General features: G+C 39.2%; 1 protein-coding gene across 2 annotated transcripts in view; it reads right to left on the reverse strand.

The window, feature by feature from the left end:
* Mtm1 (myotubularin 1) overlaps positions 1 to 26,672 on the reverse strand; it is a 111,893-nt gene that overhangs the window by 16,625 nt on the left and 68,596 nt on the right. For both annotated transcript variants that reach the window (XM_051178626.1, XM_051178627.1), the window contains 5 exons: positions 18,321 to 18,404; positions 15,767 to 15,916; positions 12,277 to 12,465; positions 7,347 to 7,532; positions 2,146 to 2,352 (listed from right to left, as the gene is read on the reverse strand). In XM_051178626.1, the coding sequence (XP_051034583.1) occupies positions 2,146 to 2,352; positions 7,347 to 7,532; positions 12,277 to 12,465; positions 15,767 to 15,916; positions 18,321 to 18,404 (816 nt within the window). The remainder of the gene's footprint in view (positions 1 to 2,145; positions 2,353 to 7,346; positions 7,533 to 12,276; positions 12,466 to 15,766; positions 15,917 to 18,320; positions 18,405 to 26,672) is intronic.

A 26,672-nucleotide genomic window follows, 5' to 3' on the forward strand; every position in this document is an offset into this window, starting at 1 on the left:
TGTGGTGTACAAACAAACATGCAGACAAAACATGCTCCCCCCCCCCCACCCACAATAAATAAATCTTCTTAAAAGATGCTCATTCAAAGGACATCTGGAAACAAGACCCCCAAAGTATGAACTGTAATGGAATCCATTGATGATTAAAAAATGTGCACCAGAGAATTTAAAAAGAGCCTCAAGTTGGTAGCCTAGGCCTTAAACTTACAGGGCAGTCTTGGCTAGAGCTCACTGGTTAGCCTTGGCTGGGAACTCAGTGGATAGATAGTCCAGGCCTGGATCTCACTGGGTAGCCATGACTAGAAATCACTGGGTAGCCTAGGCCTGGAACTCATTGGTTAGCCTGGGACTTGAAATCACTAGGTAGGCTTGGCTGGAAGTGACTGGGTAGCCTAGGCCTGGAACTCACTGGGTAGTCTTTCCTGGAATTCAATGGGTAGCTTAGGCCTGGAATTCTGTAGGTAACCTAGGCTTAGAACTCTGTGGGTAGTCTTGGTTGGAACACACTGGGTATCCTTGGCTGGAATCCAGTGGGTAGCCTTAGCTGGAACTCACTGGGTAGCCTAGGCCTGGATATCACTAGGTAGCCTTGACTGAAACTCACTGGGTAGCATAGGCCTAGAAAGCAGTGCATAGCCTAAGCCTGGAACTCAGTGAGCAGTTTAGGCCTGGAACTCAATGGGAAGACTTAGCTGGATGCACTGGGTAGCCTAGGCCTGGAACTCAGTGCATAGCCTAGGCTGGAACTCACTGAGTAGCCTATGCTTGGGAACCACTGGTTAACCTAGGCCTGGAACACATTGGGTAACCTAGGCTGGATCTTACTGGGTAGCCGTGGGGGGAATTGACTGGGCAGCCTTGGCTAGAATATACTGGGTAGATTAGACATGGAGCTCAATGGATAGCCTTTGCCTGGAACTCAGTGAGGAACCTTGGCAGGAATCACTGGGTAGCCTATTCCTGGTACTCATTAAGTAGCCTAGAACTGAGCTCACTGGGTAGTATTGGGTGGAACACATTGGGTAGCCTAGGCCTGGAATAAACTGGGAGTCCTTGGACAGAAATCACTGGGTAGCCTAAATCTGGAAGTAATTGGCTGTAACTCACTGCATAGGCTTGGCTTGTATTCACAGGGTAGCCTAGGCCTAGAAAACACTGGGTAGCTTTGGGTGGAACTCAATGAATAGCTTAGATGTAGAACTCAGGGGTAGCCTTGGCTGGAATTCAGTGGGGTGCACAGTCTGGCACTCACTGGGTAGCCCAGGCCTGGAAATCCTTGAGTAACCTAGGCCTAGAACTCACTGGGTAGTCTAGGCCTAGAACTCATAGGGTAGCCGAGGCCAGGAACTCACTGGTTAGCATAGGCCTGGAACTCACAGAGTAGCTGAGGCCTGGAACTCACTGGTTAGCATAGGCCTGGAACTCACAGAGTAGCTGAGGCCTGGAACTCACTGGTTAGCATAGGCCTGGAACTCACAGAGTAGCTGAGGCCTGGAACTCACTGGTTAGCATAGGCCTAGAACTCATACGGTAGCCGAGGCCAGGAACTCACTGGTTAGCATAGGCCTGGAACTCACAGAGTAGCTGAGGCCTGGAACTCACTGGTTAGCATAGGCCTGGAACTCACAGAGTAGCTGAGGCCTAGAACTCACTGGGTAGCCTAGGCCTGGAACTCACTGGGTAGCCTAGGCCTGGAACTCACAGGGTAGCCTTTGCTGGAACTCTTATCAACCTTCCTGTCTCAGCCTCCCAAATCATAGTTTATACATTTCTCTGCAGATTTTATTACATTTAAGTTTAACTAGAAATAGTAAAGATGGATAAACCCTAAAGGGACTTCCATTAGCTCAAACATGTCCATGTCTTTGAGACTGTAAAGTGCTATTTATTTGTATCCTGCTGATTTTATTTTTCGGACAAGGCTTCTGTAACCCTGATTATCCTGGGATTTGCTGTTTAGACCATGCTGGCTTGGAACTCATTGAGATCTACCAACCAGACTCCTCAGTGCTGAGATTAAAGGCAGGTATCACCTTGTTTGGCAACTCTTCAGAATTTCATGTCGGAACTGAATAAATAGTAGAGAAACCATTTTTTTTTTTAAATCCCAGCTGATTTAAAAGGACAGCTTTAGTGTTTACTTACAGATGCGAATTTATGTCCAAAACTTATCCACTCTTTCTGTACCAATATCTCAAAGCCTTCAATACTCCTGTAGAAACTGTCCAGCATCAGCATGGCCAGGGATGTCAGCTGAGCAGTCCTGTCCCATCCATCACTGCAGTGCACAAGCACTGAGCTCTTTCCTGAAGAAACTTTGTCTGCAATTTGAATGGCTCCTGTCAAAACAAGCTGTCAGGAAGAAAAAAAAAAACAAAAACAAAAACAAAAAAACAGGCCAGTGAGCAGCAGGGAGCAGCAGGGAGAATTGACAATGCTCTGATGTCAAAGTGCCACCCGTCTTCACTCTAGCCCAAGTCCTGCTTTCAAATGTCAATGCTTATCACAAATCAAAATTTCAGGATCTAGAAGATCCCGGAGAGCTCTCTGTGCTATGTGTAGAGATCACATTCAGATACTCTTGAGATTTATTTTTCAGGGCTTCGGACCTTTGCATAACTAAGTGATCTCCTATTGTATGAATAGCTATTTATCCATCTTTCAGCTGATAGAAATGTGGTTGTTTTTAGCATTTGTATACTACAAATCATGCTACTGTGGATTTTCGCATTCTTAGTTTTTGATGGGATATATCATTTTCTTTCTTCTTAGGTAAACATCTATAATGAAATAACAGGGCCATATGGCATATGTATGTTCAAGGTAAAGAAAAAAAATGTATGCTTATTTAAAGAAACTAATTTTAAGGAAAATAGTTACAGCACTTCACATTCCTTCCAGTATTTTTTTGACGGTTGTATCATCCTAAGTACTTAACAATTACTTTGATTTGATTTTAAAAACATACTATTGTGTGCACATTTGTATATGACTTCATTCATGTCTGTGTGGGTATGCATGCCATAGTGCACGATGGAGGTCAAAGGACTACTATGTAGAGTCTTTTATCTCCTTCTACCTGTATATGTATTCTGGGGACTGTACTCTGGTAACCATGCTTGAATGACATGCATTTTAGCTGCTGAGCCGTCTTGTTGTTGGCCCTTGAGCTGATTTTCTAAGGTTTATTCCATGGAGCACCTCAAATTCTAACACCATGCTTAGAATGCAGTATGGTCATTTCAACTAATTCAAAGAAACTGAAAAAGGTCACTGAAATGTGTCACGGAAAAGCTAGATTATGAGAACCATCTGGCAAATAGAAAATATGAAAACTTATTATTTTTATATGAACTCATGAGACACAAGTGAACAAGAAAAAAAATTAGGAGACCAAATGGTGACAGACCATCAAAAGCACCTGTGCAGAAATGAGCACTTCTGAAATGACTCCCTGCAATCCTGTTTGCAGAAAGCCCTGTTGAGAAGCAGTGCTAACATTTTAGATTACTGGAGCTCAACTTAATGAAGTTGAGGTTCTAGCACACTGTAGAGGGCAGCTCTCTGCCAAGATGTCTCACTTTCAAAAAAGGCAATTATTTAAGACAATATTAGATTTTTCTAATTATGGATCCCCACAGTCACTCTGACTTGGAGCAACTGTAATTATCTAATAAAACAAAATCCTGGTTTTCAAAACTAAATAATTTGGTACTCTTGTGAGAAAAAAGTAGCAGGTTCTAGCCAGTGGTTCTTGCTAATGAAGACAAGAGATAGTAACAAGAAATTTACTAAGAGGCCACGAGAAGCTAAGAAGAGATTTTCCCTGGTGCTTTGGAGAGGAAATACAGCCCAAGTGTCACACCTAGTCTCAAAGTTCAACTCCAGCTGCTCTACTGCCCTAAATTTCTAGGATTTAACTGATGTGTGAGAAACCCTGAGACAAATGCTGTTACATGTACCCATGTGGGCTCCTCAGCCTTCTCAGAGCAACACTGGTCATGTGAAAGAACAGTGACTATTTCGTTCACTAGTTTTGACTCTCCCTCACTAGAGACAATATTACAAAGTCTGATGGGGATCTTCCACATTATACTCCTTAAGTCTTAACTTCTATACAGTATCTTCTTCACACAGTCTTGCGTCATGATTCCCCAGGCGCCAAAATGATGTAGCACTTGGATTTTCCACCTGTCTTTCTTTCCTCTTTCTGCTATAGGATAGACGCTTTCCCCACCCTAAGGTCTCTAATACAGGTCTGCATGCACGTATTCATTTTTCTCCCTCTTACACTTCCTCCCCTTCTCTCCGACCTCCCCTCTTCCCCTATTTTTCTAAAAAAAAATTAAAAAATAGAAAATATCTCTGCTTTGCTGAAAGAATGAAGAAAGCAAAAGTTGGGAGACATCTTTCTAAATTCTGCTGGATTCTTTAAATGGGCCTTTGAGCATTTCTTCATGTTTTTAGCAACCAAAAGACATTATATACTTCATGACTACCACAGCACTTCATTATACAGAAATAACTCTTCTTCTACAGTCAGATTGTTTCCGATGGTTTTCCACTAATACAAAAATTCCCATAGACCAAACTTCCAGAATTGTATTTCTTTCCTTAATAAAACACCCAAGTTCTCTGTCTGACAACAGGCTGAAGCATCCCAAGACTTCAAAGCCTTTCTTATAATCATATAACTTTCTACTCCTTTATCTAGATCTTTTGGGGAGCTGGCATGCCTGCATGTGTGTGCATGTGCATGTGCATTCAGGTGTATGTGTAGGTCCATGGTTGACACTGGGGCTCTTCCTCAATTCCTCTATTTATTCATGGGGGCAGCGACTTTCAATCTACCCCAGAGATCATTGATATGGCTAGTTTGGCTAGTCAGCCTGTTTTGAAGAGTTCCTTTTTCACCTCTCAGAGAACTGGAGTTAAGGCAGGTAAGTTGCTACAACCACTTGACATTCATATGGTTTCTGAGGATGAAAATTGCAGTCCTCATACTTGTGTGTAAAGTACTCTAGGCACTTATATATCTAGATCTTCAAAAGGATAATTTATATTCATCACTGGAATGTCCAACTCTCATTCCCATGACGTGCCAGCCACCCATCATAGATGTCTATCCTCTTGAACACTTTCTAAACATTCCAACATCTTTGGAGCCCCTGATGTCTGTCTTTAGGGATGACTTCACTGAATCCCACTTTTCATAAATGCTGATCTCAAACATGACTGGGGCTCCATTCCAAGTTTTCTGATCTTCCCCTCATCTGAAGCGTCCCTTATCATACATGCTAAAGGGCTCAGCCTAAGTTAAGTGCTTAACCACTGACTCCCAAGCTCACATGTCAGTTACAATTCTCTATCTTGAGTTCCACTTTACATGAGAATGTGCCTGACATATCGCACCAGAAGATGACCTACCACTACCTCCAGAGCACAGTGTTTCTTTTAAGCCTACTCAGGACTGCCCTTCAACTGAAAATAGAAGTATCATTTTCTCAGGCAAGTGGCTACATCCTCTGTGTGTCAGTCTTCTTTTCTAAAGCTCTTACATTTGTTAATCACATCACACCACATGCTCTGCATAAGCAGTAACTTGTCTCTCAGTAGCCTCTGCATCCTTATATTAAGACCACTATTTTGAATCTTCTTTTTCTAACTTCACATTCTTTTCTCTTGCATCAATTATATAGTCAACCCCTAGAATAGTTTCCTATATTACCAAACTGTTACCCAAACCCTGAGACCTCTCCCTAGCATTTGACAGTCAAGGTCCTGGCTGCCTGGCTTCTCCCAGATCCCTTGCTATACCAATCTCACTTAAAAATGTTTCTTAGTTTTATAAACTTATTTTTAAAAACATTGCAAATAAATTAAAACACACTATTCTTGTCAACTTGGACTCACCTATAGCAGTTTCTGAGTGCTCACCTCAACTGTCTTCTTTAAAATGGGTTCCTCCAACCCTCTACTTTCTAAAAGGACTAGGTCAAGCCTATTTTTCAGCTGATTTTGTTATAAAGGCCTACTCTGAACCGAAAACACAGTCTCTTAGAATATGTTTCCTTTTACTTCGACCATCTAGCCACCTTCTTAGGGGATATTTTCTCCTCCACAAGTCCTAACATGACAATCTGCATTAAAACTATGCTATTTAAAAATGTATTTTAAATTTCAGCTGTGGAGATATTGCAGATGTTCCCAGATACCTAACCCAGTTTCCCTTCTTAGCGTCACTGCAAGGGATACTTGGCACAAGTAAGAAAACAATACTGATACATCATTACTTATTAAGAAATTTATCTTTAAGATTATTGCTTTAAAAGTCCATACTTCATTTCAAATTTACTTAGAGTTTTTGTTTTTTTAATATCTATTCACTTTATATGTATGGGTATTTTGAATGTGTTTACCTGGCTGTGCATGCAGAGACCAGAAGAGGGCATCAGATCTGTGTTGTGAGCCACCATATGGGAGATGGGAATCAAACTCAGGCCCTCCAGAAGGGCAGCCTGTGTTCTTAATTGCTGAACCATCTCTCCAGCCCCACATTTCCTTAGTTCTTAACCTAATGCCCCTTTTCTTTTCTAGAGTCCCGTTCATAATACTATACTATAGTAATTCATTTTCTGAGGATGATAAATTAAGAGACTTGAAAGTCTCTTAATTCCTTTAAAGTATACTTTCACTAGAGAACAATGGATCTTAATAATTCACCTGCTTAAATTATGCTTTCAGTTTATGAAACTATATATATGATAAACAATAGAATGAAATCTAAGTGTAAAACCTATTCTTTAAAATTAGTCATTAGCTGGGCATTGGTGGCACACTCCTTTAACCCCTGCACTTGGGAGGCAGAGACAGGCAGATCTCTGTGAGTTTGAAGCCAGCCTGGTCTACAGAGTGAGTTCTAGGGCAGCCAAAGCTACACAGAGAAATCCTGTCTCAAAAAAAAACCCACTCCCAAAATAAAATAAGATTAGTCATTAAGAAATTTTAAAATGCAAACAGCAAAAAAGGCACCTTTGTCTAAGTCTATGAGTGATATGCCCAATAAGAGTTGTATAATAAATTGGCTATTCCTAAATAAACCTACATGACATTATGTACTACTGACAAGATTGGAAGAGAAAGTTCTATAGACTCTAAACATAAGATAGAATGATGTTGTGAAATCTTCAATTAGGTAAGGAAATTATAAAGAAACATCAAACTGTCAAATATAGAATCATCTACTACAGTTTCTTTTTCTGTGTGTAATTTTTTAATATTTAATGAAAATTTTCACTTTCTTCAACGTGTTTTCATACACACAGGTATTTTTAAAGTATACTTGCCTTAATATGTTCTAACCAATGAGTAGATTCCAAACTGGACAACCAATGAGATTCTTCAATGTTGGGATAAACAATGTCTTTCACTTTTTTTAAAGATTCACGCATAACGTGAATATTATGAATGTCTAAGAAAGAAAGTTCCGCGTTATGATATGCATCATCACTTTCATATCCTCCTCCTGTTGCCTAAGAAACAACAAGTTTACAATAAGTTAGGCTTTCTATTTTATCAGTAACTTAGCCAAAATATTTTATAAGCTATTTACTTTAAAATTTTTACCCAAACCCTTCTAATTTAAATAGTTAATGTGATTTTATTTTTACTTCCTATGCAATAAAAGCCTCAACAACCCGAGCCATACTTTGAGCTGGAGAAAACTATGGAATGCTGGCAATATCCTGGGGTGGGGTGGGGTGGGGACAACTGAATTCATCAGACAGTATTCCCTTTAATTGTTCTGTAATTACTGGCTCCTCTAGATCTGGAAAAACAAGAACAGGTTCTCAAAATCCTCCTCCTCCATCAACTTTGTGGCTATTATTGTACTGTTTGGGGAAGGGGTAGCCACACTGATGCAGCAGCAGGCATTCCAACATTATAAGTATCCTCATAAGCTATATTGTGTTAGAGGAGAACAACTCTTACAGCCAGACACAGACCAAAAGCTCAGCTTCAGCCTCTCCTTACCATATGATCTGGTGCCAAACACTAACCGTGAAGCACCAGTGTCCTTCCCTGTAAAGCGGAGTTCACTCCCTAGCTATAACAGGATTAAAAAAAAAAAGCCAGATTCCTTTCCAATGGCCAACAACAGTCACTTTTTGATAAGGCTCTATGATGTTCTGTTTTGTAGTTTTATGTCTTATGGGAAGCAAAAACTAAGACATTTACCCATTCCAAAGTCATGCAAGTAATAAATAGAATTTAAATCTGCTTTGATTTCAATATATAAACCTTTTCTACTGGATCCCCATCTTTCTACTATATAAACAGCAAGGACAGAGCTGCATGTAGTGTGCTCACAAGATTCTAACAGGGGCAAATATGGCTACCATGTACTGTATGAAGCACATGAAGTTTTCATGGTACTACGTATTGAACTCAAGGCCTTATACATGCTAGACAATTGATCTACTATGAAGTACTTAAGAGTGTTCACTTACCAGGGTGGACTTTAGTTAACCATCACAACACTGAAAAGTATCCATTTCCACAATAATGAAAAGAGGCACTATGAATTTTCTTAAATGGTTTTGAAATGTCACAGGATAGGTAAGTTTGGGCCCTTTAAGAAAAGTGTAACAGTTCTGAGATTTTAAAGAGGTACTAACTTTAGATTGCCTGTAGGAGGAACACAGGGAAGCATCCATGTGGGACTGAACAGGAAAGTGGAATGCAAATGTGTCATCCCCACAATAGCCCTCTTTTTCTTCATACCAATGTTAGGAAGATAAGCCTGTAGCCAGAGTTGGAACAGCAAAGCAAGCTGGGAACCCCTGATGCCCCAGGGTTACTTATTGAGGCTTCTTGCAATAAAACTTAAGGATATCACCCGAACTATATGTCAGGCCAGAGGCCTCAGTCTCCAAACACTATAGAGGAAAAAAACATATTTGGGCACATCAAGCTTCTTTTACAGAACATTATCAATAAATTAATGGGAAATGATCCCTTTGTTCTTTTTTTTGGGGGGGGGTGAGGTAAGACAGGGTTTCTCTGTGAAGCCTGGAACTCACTCTGTAGATCAGTCTGATCTCAAACTTAAGAGATATGCCTGCCTCTGCTTCCTGAGTGCTAGGATAAAAGACATGTGCCACCACTGCCTTGCTGATTTTTTTTTTTTTTAAAGACAGGGTCTCACAGGCTTGACTCGAACTCACTAGCTAGCATAGACTGACCTCAAACTCATGGAAATCCTCTTGCCTCAGCATTCCAAGTGCTGAGATCACAGGTGTGAGTTACCACACCCATTTTCTATTTTCCCTTTTTAGTCATTGTTTTTGTTTTTAATTTAAGTGTCAGATCTCTTGGAACTGGAGCTACAGGCAATTGTGTGCTGGGACCCGAACTTAGTTTCTCTGGAAGAGTAGTAAGAGCTCCTAACCACTAATAAGTCAATTCTCCAGCCCCTATTTGTCATTTAAAAGGAGCTTTTTGCTAATAAATCAGTAGACAAATGTATCACCTTTCACTCTTCCTGGCTGTCCACACTTTGTGGAAGAAGGCCAGAGTTACTGGTATCTGCCTGGCAGTCCCTTCTGCAAACTGCAAGCACAGTAAGAGCTGGGTTATTTTAGCTAGCTCTGCAATCCTATATATAATGCAATGACACGTTCACCCTCCTGTAGACAGAGGGCCTGCTTCTCTGCATGTGTGGCTGTTACATAATTATGGGGATTTGAAGAGATGCCTGACACTGGAGTTCCTTTCATAAATAACTGAGTATGACATGTAAAAAAAAAAGCAAAAGGAAAAATACATGTTTTAGTCATTGCCAAAATTTCTGGCAAAACCAGACATTAACACAGCCCTACTTTAATCCAGCTCAGTGCTCTGCCCCAAAATAGAAGCAGTGTGGTGCTAGATCTTACCAGCCCTGGGTTTTGTTTAACTGAAAATAATGTGATGTTGCTGATTACATCTAAATATACACAAGGGAGGAACAATTATTAGGGGCCAAGAGAACAGAAGTCAGCAAGGGTAAAAATCAATTAGTCAAGCACAGACTGAGTTCCCCAAAGTTCAAATTCTCCATCTCTGGTTACCTTTAAGGTCTTCCCTTTGGTTTTTCTTTATTCAACAAAAGTGAACAATCCAAATTACCTAGAATGTTATAAATGGCCAGGGGCCTGGAGTTATGGATAGAGTCAACTAGTGGAGAGACAGAGCCAGGAGGAGGGGTTTTAAAAATGACCCAGAGTGCTTTAAGAGTTAGGTGTTCTGTTTTTTTTTTCCTTAATATTTTTCCCTCTCTTCATTCCTAAGAGGACTAGAAACAGAAGCTTATTTCTACAACATTAAAAAGGCATTCAAGAATTCTGTTGCTATAATGAGCTTTAGAGTTCAATATAACTAAGGTGTTCATTTCTCACACTTTAATATTTTAAAATATTCTTTCTAAATACTTTATTTTAATGTTATATCATATCTATTTCAGGCTAAATAAGTACATGGAAATATTGTATTTTATACATGTGTTCACCCTGAATTATATATGAAGGATAATGGGATTCAAAATATATAAAATTAAGGATAATTCAAGGACATATTTACATTTAATTTCCTAAATCCTTTACTTATAATTCCTAATTGACTTACCAATTCAACTTCATGACTGTTTTACATAGAAATTTGAAATTATTTCTCCATAAACCCCCAACTGTGTTAATTCCTTGTTTAAAGCAAACATGAAGCCAGGGCAGGCAGCCCAGAATTAAACATGTAGGACAGCTGAGCCACAGACAAATGGTGAAGAGCTGAGCCCCACACGCATTCACAGTCTAACATCCCCTAGAGGAGACAGGCTTCACACACATTCCATTTCAGAAATTGCTGCATCTATCTGGGCTGCTCAAGGACTTGCTTTGCTTTCAGGTTCTTATGATGGGTTCTGAATAATTGAAGATGTCAGATAAATGACCTTGGGATGAGCAAAGCATTAAAGATGATGAAATTTAAGTCTACAGCTGGAGAAAATAAATCTGAATGACAGAATCTGGGAGGGAGCAACTTGAGGCAAGCTCACTTGTATTTGGAAACAACACAGGTAAAGACAAGAGAACGAAAAACACAAAACTAGAGACCAGGCAAGGTAATTTAATCTCAGTACCTGAGAGGCTGAGGGTGGAGCCAGACTAGACTAAACAGTGAGACCCTGTCTAAACCAACCAAACAAAAACATAAACAAGCCATTATAAGGCAAACAAGTCCTCTCCACAAGGCCCCCAAAGCAAAGGTAGGCCTGTCAATTTAATCTGAGGTCACTTATAAAGAGCGAACAAGCTTTTATTTTACAACAGATTGGGGGGGCAGCACACCATACAGTCACCGATGTTTACAGTGATGACTCTAATCCACTTGAAGAATATTTCACATGTTCTATTTCAAAAGGCAAAACATCCAATTGAGATTTGCTTTTGAAAAGCTCAACTTCTGTGTTTGTGATTACAAAATTCATACACAGACCAACTCAATTCTTCAACCATCTTACATAGATGACAGTTTACATATACAAATGGTGTACATGGGGAAATCTTCAGATACAGTTATAAATTTCAAATTTTAATAATAGCAGCTCCCCATAATTCCTAAAGATATCCCACCAGTTCACACCACAACAATGATCACAGCCACAAGGGATCCAAAAACTACCTTTTGCATAAGGCTTTATACAATGCACACTTTCATTACAGTTCTAGCATGCCATTTAATGAAGACTTGCTTTGGCTTGTTCATTTTGTGTTTTTGTTTAGTTGTTTGTTTTAAACAAAGTCTCACTGTTTAGTCTTGGCTAGCTTGGAATTCATGGCAATCCTCCAGCCTCAGCCTCTCAAGTCCTAAAATTATAGGTTTAAACTACCTTGGATGCTCCTGCCTTTGTTTCCTTGGTACTGGGATTATGGGTGTCACAGGTGTATATGACTAGGCTTAATATTCATAATATTTCTTTTGTTATTGTTCATTCATTTACATTATGGAGACAGGGTTTAGTGTAAGTCAAGATAACATAGTACTCATTATGTAACCGAGGATGATCCTGAACTCCAGTTCCTCCTGCCTCCACCTCCCTAGTGCTGGAATCACAGGTATGGGCCCAAATGAGAGCCTGACTTAAAAAAAAAATAATAACCTAAAAGTTCAAAATAAACCTATGATTTATGGAAAACACTGAAGTTCCTATTAAATTAGGTTTCTATTGACTACACTCACCTTGTTGGCCACTGCATTTACACTGGGTCGTGCATCATAAATCGTGAGCTTAGAAATTTGTCTGTTAGTTTCCCTGATCACATCCAGATATTTCTCGTCATCTTTGTTTCTTTTACCACTCATTCCGACAAGAGGCTGACTGCAGCGCATAATGACCATTTTGTTTTCTGGATGAATCCACGAGAGTACCTATGGTTGGTTCAGAAAGTTTAATTTAGCAAGTCTTCGAAAATCATTAAAACCGGCATTCATGATGAAGTGAATCAGTGCTAAAACAGGATACTTGCTCACTAGTAATTTTCATTATGTGTTGCAGCAGAGCACACATTTACCCCTTAAAACTGCTCAGAAACAAACAGAACAGTTAGTTTTACTAGACTTTCATTTAAAATTAACACTATAATTTGATGCTTACCATGACAAAGATTATTGAAAGGATGTAGAAAGCATTTGCTGTTCCTGGAATTTAGTAGCTTATGCTGGACTTATTATCAAATGAAAGCAGCTTGAACAATAAGTAAAGGGCAAAGGCAATCACTGCACTGTCCATAGAGGTAACATGTCAACCAGTTCTTTCCCAGAAGTCCCAATTCTAGAATGTAATATAGGAGGAAGAAAATACAAGGAATGCAAAGAAAGATTTGGGTGGCCAAGAGAGCTACCACTCTCCACTGTGAAGTCTAGATTCCCAATACCTAAAAGGACATATGTGGCCCGCCCTCAGTGTCAGTCTTCAATTGATTGGCAAGCCTGGCCCATGTGATGCCTGGCTTCTCAGCTCACTCAAAGCATATGAAAAGCTGTGTACATAAATGGTAATTGATAGCATAATGTCCTGAAAAGTACTAAGTTGTATACTGAAGATGATTCTGAAAATGTGGAGGAGGTCTAGTTTTCATTTTCCTTAGCACGGTTGGATGACTAGAGTGGACTTGATACTTTGATACTTACAAAATGGCTCATGTACTCACAACACAAAGCAATGATAACTACCTGAGGTAATGCATATGCCAGAGTGTGTGATACGGTCATCATATATATAATATTATTACATTATATATAAAATATTAATATAATATTATTATAAAATGAATTCTTATTATAAACTGATATAGTATACTGAGGCCTATAAATATGCATAACTACAGTGTGGCACTGAAAAGTCAACTGTGAATGTTTATGAATTGAATATGAAAGAAATGCGGAAAGCAACCAGCTCTCCTGTGGTGCTATCCTCAGGCACTGAACTCATGGCCCTCCCTGGTCAGACGGAGAGGATAATAATGACCTCAGAGGACTGCTGGGAGAACAACAGAAGCAGGCCCATGAAGTATGCAATAAATGTGAACTCACATTAGCTTACAGAAGCAGGCTCCACAGACAGCAAAATCAGTTCCAAAAAATGATGAAACAAATAACCATTTGGGCTCAGTTAATATAAGATCAACTATTCTGATAACTTTGAAGTCATTCCTCTATGATGGCAAGTGACAAACATGAATGCTTATCGATGCAGTTTTATTACGATGCTGTGGGCTTCTCCCTGCTCTCTAGCATTGTTTATAAGCGCAAAAAAGTCACAAGGATCTACAATCTTACAATAGAAAACTGATTAAATCATTTCACATCTAGATACTAATGTATGAGCTGGTTATGAAAAGTTAAGGTTAAGAAACATTGCTAGTGAAGAAAAGTAATCTGGGATCCAAATTAAAGGATAATTCAATGCTAGTTCTCAATAGGTGACAGGATAGTTTTTGCTTACTAGTGTTTTCTAAATAGCTCAAATGAGTACACATTACTTATTCATTATCAGTTTCTATAAAATTAAGACAAGCCTATTTTTGTGAGACAATATATAAGTATCTATTAATAGAAACACAATACAAATGCATGAGCTCACTAATCAGTAGTATATTATAATGTGAGCCTGACTTATGTTTAAATGAGATATTTCTTACCAACTATTTTTATATTTTTACTTTTGTTTTTAAAGAACTACATCATACTTGTATTTCCCATAACTGGCATATCCATTGTCTGGACAATGTTCTGAGACCCATTGTGAAGAGTCACATGATCAGAAGGTATGTTAGAAATAGTACACGACAATGCTTATAGTACATAATACATCATTATAAAACTAAATATAACCTCACAAAGGGAAAAAAATAACATGTTATTTTTTTTTCCTTCATTGAACTCTCACTCATGAAGAACAGAGACTACAGGATCATGATGGTAGACTGAGGTCAATGGCTTTAGAACAACAGCCTCATTTCTTCTCCTGTTCCATATACCACGACACACAGAAACAGACAGATAGGACAGGACAGGACAAGAAAAGACAGACAGACACATACACACACAATCTTCTACACAGCAGATGTTCAACAAGGGCTGAACAGATAGTGGAACAAACCCACACATACCACACTATCCCAGTTCTCCCTCTCTGGTATAGGCAAGGCACATGCCAAGAGAAAACTGTCTGCTGTCACTGTCGTATAGGCTGCTGCTCTAGTACAGAAATACATGTCCAAGTGGAGCGTAAGACCAAACTTCTAACTCTAGCTTCACATCTAACAAAATGAGCTAAAGAACATACTTTCAAGTACAATTTTATCAGGAAGCTATGAACAGGCACTAATCAGAAAAGAAAGAGAATTTAAAAATGTGAATTCCTCATAGGCTGACAATATATGAAGTTTTCCCAAAAAAATATCCTTTTAAGGACAAGAATGTCTTCACTTAGAAGTCAAAGACAAGGTGACATTAAATCTTAATTTCTTCAACCATTGTTTTTTTTTTAATCTACTAATTTGAAACAAAACCCAATGTACTTATTATGACAACTCTTGAAAATTAACAGGGGAAGAAAAAAAAAACAATCTGTAAATTTTTAGTCAATAAAATTTATGTACCTAATAGAAAGTATGACATGTCCATAAATATTCAAGGACCGAAAAAGAACTCTGTGAGCTAGGTTCAGTGACATGGTAGCATGTCTGGAATAATCTGTACTTGACTCCAGTTTGTTAAGGGGATGCAGGCAGCCGGCAAACAGGATGCAGATCCACACATCCTAGAGTTTCCATAAAAGCCTGCAGTAATACACATTCTAATATTCTAGTTCTTTCCTTGAAGCACAGTTGAACCAATCCTGTCAGGTATTGTGCCTTAATGATGACAGCATCCAAGACCCTGTCTTTTCTTCCCTACACAACTGAGTTGAGGTGTGCCATTCTTGGCGGTACCCTCACTCAAAGCTCTAACCCTGCCTTCCTTCTGCATGCACCCGAAACTCAGAGCTCCTGAAAGGCAGCTGTTCATTCTTTTACCATTTCACATGGTGCTACACGTGTAGTAGGCCCTTGGTGATTACTCATCAGAATGAAACTCCAGAAAAAGAAGGTTTCTCTGAAATACATGAATACAGTTCTTATGGAAGGAAAGGCATTTTCTGGGGAAAATGTGAGAAGATACTCACAGGAATCCGGTTTCGGGATCTAAAAGTTGCAACTCTCCTGAGGTCATCATCTGAGGTCCGATAGGGAACCACCAAAAGAGCAGGGTATGTGTCACAGAGTTCATAGCACTTATTAATGAAAGTTATCCTCCAATGGTGATTAGGTAGGCCCTGCAGGATAGAAGGGATGCAAGTCAGCATGAAACCGCTCACCTCTGCAATATTTGGGTTCTTTCTTCCTTCTAACATTATGTACACATGCCTCTAACCACAGAATGATTGGCAGCCTACCTACTTAAAATAAGGATATAAAATCAATAATCCAGACAACATGAGCACATGGACAAAACACTGGTGGTTTCCAGGACTGAAATATTTCTCCTAACTATAGGTTTGAAGGAATTTGACACCTGCCTTTATTTCATGTAGACACAGTCTTTAGTCCTTGTGCAATACAGATAAGCTCAAATTCATCTCCTAGCCATGCACCCCTCCCCCTCCATTCCCAAGAAAAGTGCCATGGGCAGTGTTAACCTATGTCTACTTGAGGGTAGCAACTTCCTCTCCCTGTTCCAAACTAGAGAGAATAAGGACACAGTCTGTTCCCAAAAGTGGAAAGAGAATAAGTCCATGAGAAACAGTGCTGAGGGGAGGGAAAGGAACCCTCTGGGGAGGCTCATTTCGCCACCTCAGACCAGTTGTTTAAGTCAAGAGGCTGGAGACCCAGGGTCACTCTGTAAGTTGTTTGAGGACTGCTAGTGCGACAGGGAGACACAGAAGCCACCCCCACATCTACTAGGGACAGTAACCAGAGGTGGTGGAATATTCTCTCCCCATACTCACAGATGCACAAATACACACATGAACGTGAGCTAGCTGGGTGTTTGCTTTGGGGACAGACATTGTACCTGTTCTTTAGGTCTGGCCCTATGTACCACGACCAAACAGATGTTGATTCTGATGCTGAGTCCAATTAGAGTTTTTAAGTCCCATCAGAAAGTTACAAGAAAAAAAAAGATTGCATATAATGGCAGTCTATAACAAAATACCTTCAGAAGTTCTATGCATGCAATTCTTAAAAAACAGGAAATGTTTTGTTTCAAGCTAGACGCTCAAACTAAAGGAAAGTCTTACTATTGTCAACTAAAGATAAATAAGGTAAAATACTTTCATACATAATGTCAGAGAGGTTTGTTTCTAAATCATCAACAATATTTTAATGGTCTTTCTTCCATCTTAGTAGTCAGTCTAGAACAGAGGGCATTAAATTACCCTTTGAAAAACCAGTATTCGAAAGCCAATTCACAAGAGTCCTCCTAACTGTGTTCTAGAGCAAACCTCCATTCATCTACCCCAGGGTATAAAAATCTCCTGATCAAAACTGAAATCGGAAGTCAAGCAGGGTAATGGTGGTGAAGTGTTGGCTAGGAAGTTCTTTATAAGTTTAGAGTTCTGGAATAGTACTTTGTGTTCACTTGCTTTTCATACAAAGCAACTGGCCTTAATTTGATTCTTGAAAGCTCTTTTCATAACATTTCCAAATTATTTTAGGAACCTTGTAGAGAAAATATAAAAAATTCCATTGCAAAATTCCTAGCTGTACCACAGAATTAGTTATATCAGAGGTCAAATTGTGTCTTTGTTACATAATATGCTAGCGTGTGACATTCTTTATAAAAAGTTCTACAAGACATTTTTCCTTACTATGTGTAGGGTATGAATGACATGTGCATGTACATGATACACATGTATATGCAAGTGTTTATATTTGTATGTACACATATGAAAGCCAAATTCTGATGTAAGCTCTCTTCCTGTATTGTTCTCTATCTTATCTTTTGAAACAGAGATCTTGGCTAGACTGGCTGGCCAGAGAGCCCCTGGGATTTTCCTGTATCACCTGTCAGCACTGGTATTACAGGTGTAGACTGCCACATCTGGTTCTGTTTTTTTTTTTTTTTTTTTTTTTTTTTTTTTTTTTTTAACATGGGTTCTGGAGATCCAAGCTCAGGTTCTCATGCTGAAAACACTTTACTTACTGAGTCATTTTCCTAGCACAAACCCCATGCTCTTATTATAACAAATGAACATATATTTAGGTGACATCTACATGATAGTATAATAAAGCTCTTTGTGGATACTATAAGAAAACGTTTATCACTCATTTGAATCTGTAATTAAGAACATATATAATTTAAATAAAAAGATCAGCAATATTTAAGCTTAACCACACACACAGACATACAAGATCTTTCTCTCTCTCTCAAAGTAATGTATAGAGGATTGACTTTTCTAGACCCTAAGTATTTGACTCATTTCATAACCACCACAAAATGGATATTCCTCATCTAGGAAAGGAAGCAGAACCCAGTCATTCCACTTTCAGTGCAGGTACAGAATGAGCTTGCTAGCTATAAAAGGTAAATAACAAACAATATTATACAAAATATGGATGATAACATAGCCATGAACACATATTAGGCAAAACTCTTATTTACTCTGAGATGACCAACAATTCAATGTCCCTATGCATGTTTGCAATTCAATGCATACCAAACTATATTTATTGACTTACCTGTCTTCTGTATTCTTCAACTGGATTATAAACAGTCCACCCATCCACATTAAACTTCTCTTCATTTAAAAATGCAAATAATGGCTAGAAAAGGCCAGAAACAAAAGAATTTCAAGTTCAGTGGGAATCAATAGCATATCAGTCAATAATTCATTTTCATTTTTCACACAATAAATGTCAAATATTTGCTAACCATGGAATTTCAACCCAACTTGAGATTTACAACAAAGAAACAACTGTGGAAAATTCAGACCAGCCTGACACTAACTTCTACCTTCAGAGATAATTACTCTTGAAACTTCAATTTTCTATTGCTACAAATGCCACCTATTTTAATGATGTCACACAACACACTTATGCATGCACGCAGGCACGCAGCTCGCGCACACACACATGATGTCCAGACTAAAAAGTATTTGTGAATTTTAAATATTGTTATCAAATTATCAGTTAAAAGTCAGTACAAAAAAAAAAGATTTCAGTAATGATTATTAAACACTGCACCTGTCTCAAGAGAGTGTCATGACATGCTTATCTATTTAAAGAGACAGAACATCAGGGAACTTTTAATTAACTGCTCTCTGTGAATTCTGAATCAATGTTCTGGCCTCTGAAATGACAGTACTCTGACCTCTCAAGGCACTATTGATGAATTTCCGAGTTTCAAATACCATCTGCCCCCCCAGGAACATTCTAGCCCTTGGTCTGTAAGTGGCTATCTAAGTGTCAACTCCACAACCCCCACAGGTACCTCAAAGGCATGAGGTGGGAGTGGGGCTGACTCTAAGGCTAACACCATAAGCAAAACCTTTGGCACCACCTCAGTAGTCCAGTTCTTGGCAGTGTCTTCCGTTTAGCCAATGAGAACCCCATCTTCCTAGGTTACTGAGCCAAGCACTGTACTGCCAGTCTTGTCACCACCTAGCTACCTCTCTGGTCTTTCACTTGGCTTATCACAGTAACTCTGAATTATTCCCATTTTCAACTGTACATCTCTAAGACCAGAGAAACAATGTAGTTAGATCAAGTCATTCCACTGCCAAAATCACCCCAAAGCTTCCCATTTGGCTCATGGCAAAAGCTGAAGGCTTTCTGATGGTCCACATAGCTGTCTGCCATTTAGCCACTTCTAGATCCTCTATACATAGGTAAGAAAACACAGCTTGGTTCCAACCACATATTTTTGACTGAGTAGCACTGTGAATTCCTGAAGCCTCTACAAATCCTGAAGATGCTGTGGCTGGACACTTGTCTAATAGGCATCTATCTCCCTATTCATTTTCTTCTGTTAACTACTCTGAATACCAATGTCTCTTCCCCCACATTACATGGAATTTCTGGAAAAGTCTTTGCAATAATAGTTTTCTTTTTTTGGTAAAAACTGATCACCAACATACTGGAACCCATTGATTTCTTGAATTTTCCCAAGTATGCAGTGTCAGACCTAAGTGCTATATTATACAGTAGATAGCATGCATCTCACACATTAGCCATGACATGGACCACCTAAGAAACTGAGCAAGGTCCCAGCCTAACACTGACTTAATGCTTAATTTTTCAGTGCCAGTGGAGAGAAGAAATGCAGTCTGTTAAAGGATGTTTATCTTGGACTTTGATGAAAACAGCACTAATATGCTTAGTGGACTTCTCTAATCATAAGCAGAAAGTGTGGCACACAACTAAGCAATCTATTGATGACATGTCATCACTCTGAACACCTAATACGATCCTGGCTAGTATCTGCTATGGGTAAATACTCACTAATCCTGAATGCTACGCTTTGGGCAGAGTTGTAGATGGCAGATAATTTGAGAATTAAGGATGTGTGATTAGACTTTGGAAGAAAACAGTTTTTGCCTACTTGGAATAAGTTCCTGACCTCTCTATGACTTTAGTGGCTTCACTCTTACTTCTTTGCATCTCTCCCAGAAAGTACAAGTGAACATGGGAAGACTTTCAAAATAAACACTATTCTTGAACCAATGGCTTAGATAAAGTTTTTTTTTTTTCACCAGAAAAATAAAATGCAAGAATGTTCCTGATAGGCCAGTAGCACTTTCTTAGTACATTACTATTTCCTAATCTTTGATATTAACACTTACTTGTTGCCTTGAGCATCCCTTGATGTATCTTATATGAAAAGTATTGCAAAAGTATCAGAAGATTACAACTTTATGGCTCAAAGTGCCACCATCTCCGCATTTTCCTCAACACCTTAGACTAAGGAGAAATCAATGTACAGGCAATGGCATTTTTTGTATAAGTATAAAAACAAAACAAGTATCTATCAGTTATTTATCAGATGGCCTTTCTCAAGAAATTGCTTCTACAAGGACACCTGACACCTGGGTCACAATGAGGTCTAGGTGTACCTGAGCCAGCAGAGGAGGCCACCCTGCCTTCTGAAGATAGCCTTCAGGCTGCACGCTGACCCTGGGAGGCACATACTGCTACCTTTGTTTTATAGGAAAGGAAACTGAGGCAAAGAACAATGTCCTGCCTGAAGACTGTCCTGCCTGAAGATGAACGGGATATATTTTATTTCAGGAAAGCATGGCGTTGTGTTGGTCATCCACAGTCTTATTCCTCCACCAGCCATGTCACTGTGTGAAATGAGAGCGCTGGATGGGTGGGCGCAGGACATCAGCTTTGGAAAGAGAAAGAGATGCCACCTGTTTCTCACGGGGGACACACGTGTCCATGCTCCTCATTATTCCTGTTTCTATATAGACTCCTGGTCTGCGTTGGGGGAGAGAGTCTGTCTATGCACAAACATGGTCAGTTTAACAGACTAAATCTGTAGATATGTTTCCAATAAAATAAAAGGTGCCACTGCTTTACAACTAAAAAAAAAAAAAAAAAAAGAAAGAAAGAAAGAAAGAGAAAAGAAATTGCTTCTACAATGACACTTCACACTGTAAACTGGGTCACAGGAGTATCAAACTTGCAGCTAGTGCATGTGTCACACAGTAGCTTTCAAAGTGGCTAAGACACTTGTGGGTAACATCATACCTCAGTGGCAGTTCTCCTCCTCCCTTGTAGAAGGTACCAGAGAACTGGTGGCAGGAAGATAAGAGCCAGACTCACACCTCAATTTTTTTTGGCAAAACATTTTAAATCCCATAATTGTTAAAATTTCTCTTGAGGAGATAACATAGCAACAAGTGTGATGCTGTATCAGAGCCTGGGGTAGAAAACACTAGAAGCTTAAATCACTATTTTTACCATTTCAAGAAATTAGCTTTAAATTATAGAGAAACATGTTTTAAAAAACATTCCATAAACCATTTGGCTCAAGTGAAGCAACCGTTCTAGGACAACAGATGCTTATTATAGCTTTCAAAGCAGAACATACTGGGACTTTTTCTAGATGTTTTTGTTTTTTCCTTAAGGATTCAGATAAGGGAAAGAAACAAGAAGTTGTATAACATGAGGGCAAATAATTACAGAAAACAAAATAAACATTAAGCAGGAAATCTAAGATAAAAAAATCCATACAACAGTATTTTATTAAAAAGTACAAAGTCCTCTACAAGTGGTAACTCATTACCAACCTAACCCAAGTTCCTGCCTGAAAACTTTTCAATCTGAAGTTAATGGGTTACTTGACTTGAGATTTTCAGATAGAATTATATTTTCTCTTCTAGACAATATATTTTAGAGTTTTGAGGTGAATTGACATTCGCAAATATAACCTTGGATGGGTCTGGTTTTGACTCTATCTGAGAAGTGAAGTCTCGTTGAGAGAATATAGCCAAATCCAGAGCACTTTCTATTCCAAGCACAAAGTAAGCAGTGCCATTTGCTTAGTAGGTGAAGATTCCACACTCTCTGTGATTTGCCATACACCCAGGTGAGGATGACATCTACTCTCTTGACTGCTTAAGCAGTGATGCAATTTCTTTGCTTATGGAAAGCTAAAAGAGAAATTCAGTCCTAATCTAGTAAAGCCAAACTGGTGATGTATTTTGCCATGAATCAGTGATATATGTGTTGTTGGTCAGTGTGCTGTTTGTTGCTTCCTTCTGGGGTATGGTCCTTCCCCAACCAGGGTTCTTCCTCAGAAATGGGGTATGTTTGGCAGATTTCATTTCAAGACACCCACCTCACCTTTAGAGAGCCAGAATTTCTAGTGCCTTTAAGAGTTAACTTCCCTCCTGCCCTGGTCCTAGAAGGGCAGATAGTGTGTAGCAGAATGCTTAAGAATCTGTAGTCAAGCTATTTAAGCAACAGCTCTTATTTAAAGTTAGAATCTTGGGATCACAGATTTACAAAGAATGAACAGGAGAACTCCATGTGCTCTTCAAACAGTTTCTCTCAATAATATTTTATGTAAGAGGAAAATGTCAACACTGGGCCAGGATATTAGAAAAGCCAGGCCCGGTCCAGACTTCAGCAAGTGCACAGAATTTTCCTGTGTTTTACCCTGTATTGATATTTGGGCACTCCATCACTTCCAATACCTACAAGTCAAGCTATGGAGACTAACAAAAAGAGCATGCGCATGTTTTTCCACATTAAAAATAACACAATGTAACATTTGAAAAATGGTAAAGGACAAAGTTGAGATGAAAATCTCTGGTTTTGCACAAGGGGGAAAAACAGCTTGGACATACAGAATATAACTTGTCATTTTCACTTAGCTACATTTAGTATTGTTGTGTCTTAGGGGAAAAACTCCAAAATAACAACAGATTCTGGCTTTTTGCTTAGCCATTATTTTAAAATGGCACCTATATAAAGATTTGCTTAAAGCATGTAGATAATTAAAAAAAAACTCATTTTAAGTTAGCATTTAAAGTAATGGGTTTCATTATGGTATTTTACCACATATATCTTAATTTTAGAATGGGTGTCTAAAATTTTATTGAGATGTATAAATGTCTCCTCTGACTGACTGGGGTTCCTCCATCACATGAGACCTCTTCCTCAAACAGACTTCTAGTGTCACCTCAGAATTGGATGTTTGAGAGTCAGATTGATGAAGACTCAAGGTAATCTCAAATGGAAGACAGTTCTGCAGAAATAAAGTCTGTAGTATTTGAGGACCCGGGTATCTTGCAGTGGTGAGACTGACTGTCTAACATGCATAAGAACCTAGGGGCAAATCCTTAGCACCAGAAGAACAAATTAAAAACAGTGTCCATGGATACACTGAGGAGTTATGCACATTAGAAGTCCCTTCAAAAGACATGACCAATCCACAACAACACATGGGTGTTTAGGAAGATCAGCTCCTTCGACAAAGTAAACTTATTTCTCTGAATATCTAACCTCAAGATTCTAGGGGACCACTTACTAAGTGCGTCTTTTCTGACATTTTTGTTTCTGTTCTGGTGGGTTGGTTTGGTTACTTTTACACAAACATGGTCTCACTTTGGAACCCTGGCTTGCCTGGAATTCTCTATGTAGATGACAGTGTCAGTTCTTGGCAATACTCCTGCTTCATCCTCTCCAGTGCTTCGATCACAGGCATGTGCCTTTATGCCTGAGTTTTATTCCATTTTAATGGGAATTTACAGAACCATTTTTTTTCTAATTTTAATTTCTGATATTCTTCTGAACTGATGACCTTTGTAAAAGCTGCCATTCTATCATTTTAGGGTATACAATGTTCTCATTTATATATTTTATATTACTGAAGAAGCAAGGTTTCTTCATTTTGGAAAATATTTTCATGAAAATCTGAAGAAGAACCCCCACTTAAAGAATCATAAGAGGTTTAGCAGTCTAAGTAAATAATTTTATTACTACTTTGAGAATTTAATATATTTTGAGCATCTTAAATCCCCTCCCCCAACTCCTCCCAGATCCACCCCTACCTCCCTACCACACTAAGTTGATTTTTTTTATGTTATCACAACCAATATGTGTTGCCCAAATACCCCTGGGTGTGAGCAGTATCCTGGAGCATGGGTTGACCTACCAGCGGTCATACCCTAAAAGAAGACAGACTCTCCCTCACCCAGCAGCTATCAAATGCCAAGACCTCCTCAGCTACAAATAGCACATCATGTCCACATCTCAGCTTCCATTCTGGGATTTAGTCTGCCTAGGGCTTGTGCAGGTTTTCTAAATGTCATCATAATCAGAGTTCATTTGTGCAGTTGTCCTGTTGTGTCTGGAAAATATTGTTTCCTTATAGTTAGCTACCACCTCTGGCTCTTAAATCTTGGCCTCCTAATTCTATAAAGATCTATGAGCCTTGGAGTGAGGCTAGAGACATCCCATTTAGAGCTGACAGTGTTTTATTTTCTGCACATAGGCCAGTTGTGTGTCCCTCTGTTAAATGGCATGCACTGTAAGAGGAAGAAGTTTCTTCATTGGGGGTTGGAAGATGCACTAATCTATGGGACTAACAATAAGTTATTAGGAGTTATTTTGCTACTACTATGTCCATTTAGCATAATATAGTATTATTTTCTCCCCTAGGGCCTATGACCTATTTAGTCACAGGTTTCTGGCCCAATAGCAGTGCTAGGTATGAGTTCTATCTTGTGGAGTTGATTTTGGAGTCAATCACAAAGGGGCTGGTTAATTCTATAACATCTGCACCACTAACATTTGCACCACTATTGTATTAATGGATAAATCTGGCCAGGCCAGTCATTAGTCATTATTGCAGTGCATAGGATTCATACCTGAGTAAGTTTGATGATTACTTTTCTCCTCCAGTAGCATGCATATCACCTTCTAGTACTATGAAAATCAGGTTCTCTCGTTCTCTCTCTCTCTCCTCTTCCTCTTCCCCTTCTTCTTTATTCCTCCCTCTCATACACACAATGAATAACTTTAAAAATAATGGGACAGGTTCTGCAAGCTTTGGCTTGCCTTTTACCATAGTTCCATCTATTGCTAGCACCCTTATACATATACCATGGTCCTTAGCAACAAACCCTTGCATTGGCAATCTGTCTGGCTTCTTGACATTATACAGTACTCCCTCATTTGGGCCTCAACTGGCTGGTGCCCATGTTCATCTTTCAGTATTTGCCTCTTCTATGAAACCCTTCTTTGAATGTTCCCATGAGATCTTATGTACACTCTAATATATGCATTTGCTTGTCTATACCTTTCAGATAATAGTGCTCCTTATGGAGTCCCTAGAGACAGTCAGTGGAAATCAGTTCTATGTCTGCAGGCCCTACCATGACAAAGGCATTACTGTCCAAGCAAAACTATGTGGAGAAGAGACTTAAAAAAGAAGAGGAACAAAGGAAGGCTGCCTCTCCTAGATAGTGACACATCTTAATAATCTTAAGCAGCTAAGATCTGGAAGTGATAGCACACACCTCTCTTCCTAGCACTGGAGAGGTAGACCTAAAAGGATTAGGACTTAATGGATAGCCTCAGTAATAAAATATGTTCAAGGCTAGCCTGGACTACATGAGACCTTGCTCTCTCTCCTAGGGGAAAAACCCATGCCCTTCCACAGTTAAAATAGCATTGGGATGGTGCTGTGGATCAGTGGTATAGTACTTGTCTAGTGAGCACATGATTCTGGGTTACAGAAGAATAACTGGTACATAGCTATAATGACTGATCCAAGAAGAGAAGTAGAACAATACACCATAGACCACTTATGTATCAATGTAATAGTCAACAAAAGATATTTCAACAAGGGCCCTGTACTAATATATTCTTATTAATTTTCAAATCTGGGACAAATGGCTAAGGTACCTATTTAACATATCAAAGTGGACCTGGCTTCCAAGTTATCCCAGCATCTCTCATTTCCTACTGGTTACAGGGTATGGCTGGCATACCCTGCCCTCTGTCCCAACTCTCTAGCCTAGGGCCTGGGCTGCCCTTTCCTCAGAGGCTCTTGCCTATATAAGCTAGATATTTGGTTACCTGCCCCCTTTTACCTTCTGCTGTCTTGGCTACAGCTCCTGTTTCCCTTCTCTCCCCTCTCCCTCTTCTGCCCTCTTTTCACACGGCTTAGCTCAGCCTGGTCATGTCCACTCTGGGCTCTCCAAGATGTTCCTGTCTCTGCCTATGTCCTCTACAATAAACTTTCTCCTCTACCATACGTAGGAACAGTCATGCCTTTCCTTTCCTTTTATTTCTTTTTTCATCCACTTCCAATCCCAAATAAGTCAAACTCCTAGAGGTACTTTATTGCTGTAAATAAGGATCAGGATAAACAAATAGGCCGAATAGATGTTTATTCAGGGAGAAATAACTTACAACCTAGACAGATGAACACCAGGAAATTCAACCCGATCCTCTCCTGTCCGAGCCCCTAAAACAGAGTTCCTGATGATCCAACATTCAAAACAGCTTGAACAAGACAGCCTTGCAGACTACTGCCATCTTCTCAGGATCCCCCATGACAGCGCCCCCTGTCAG

This window comes from Phodopus roborovskii, unplaced genomic scaffold, assembly GCF_943737965.1.
Source record: "Phodopus roborovskii unplaced genomic scaffold, PHOROB, whole genome shotgun sequence".
Classification (NCBI taxonomy): Eukaryota; Metazoa; Chordata; class Mammalia; order Rodentia; family Cricetidae; genus Phodopus; species Phodopus roborovskii.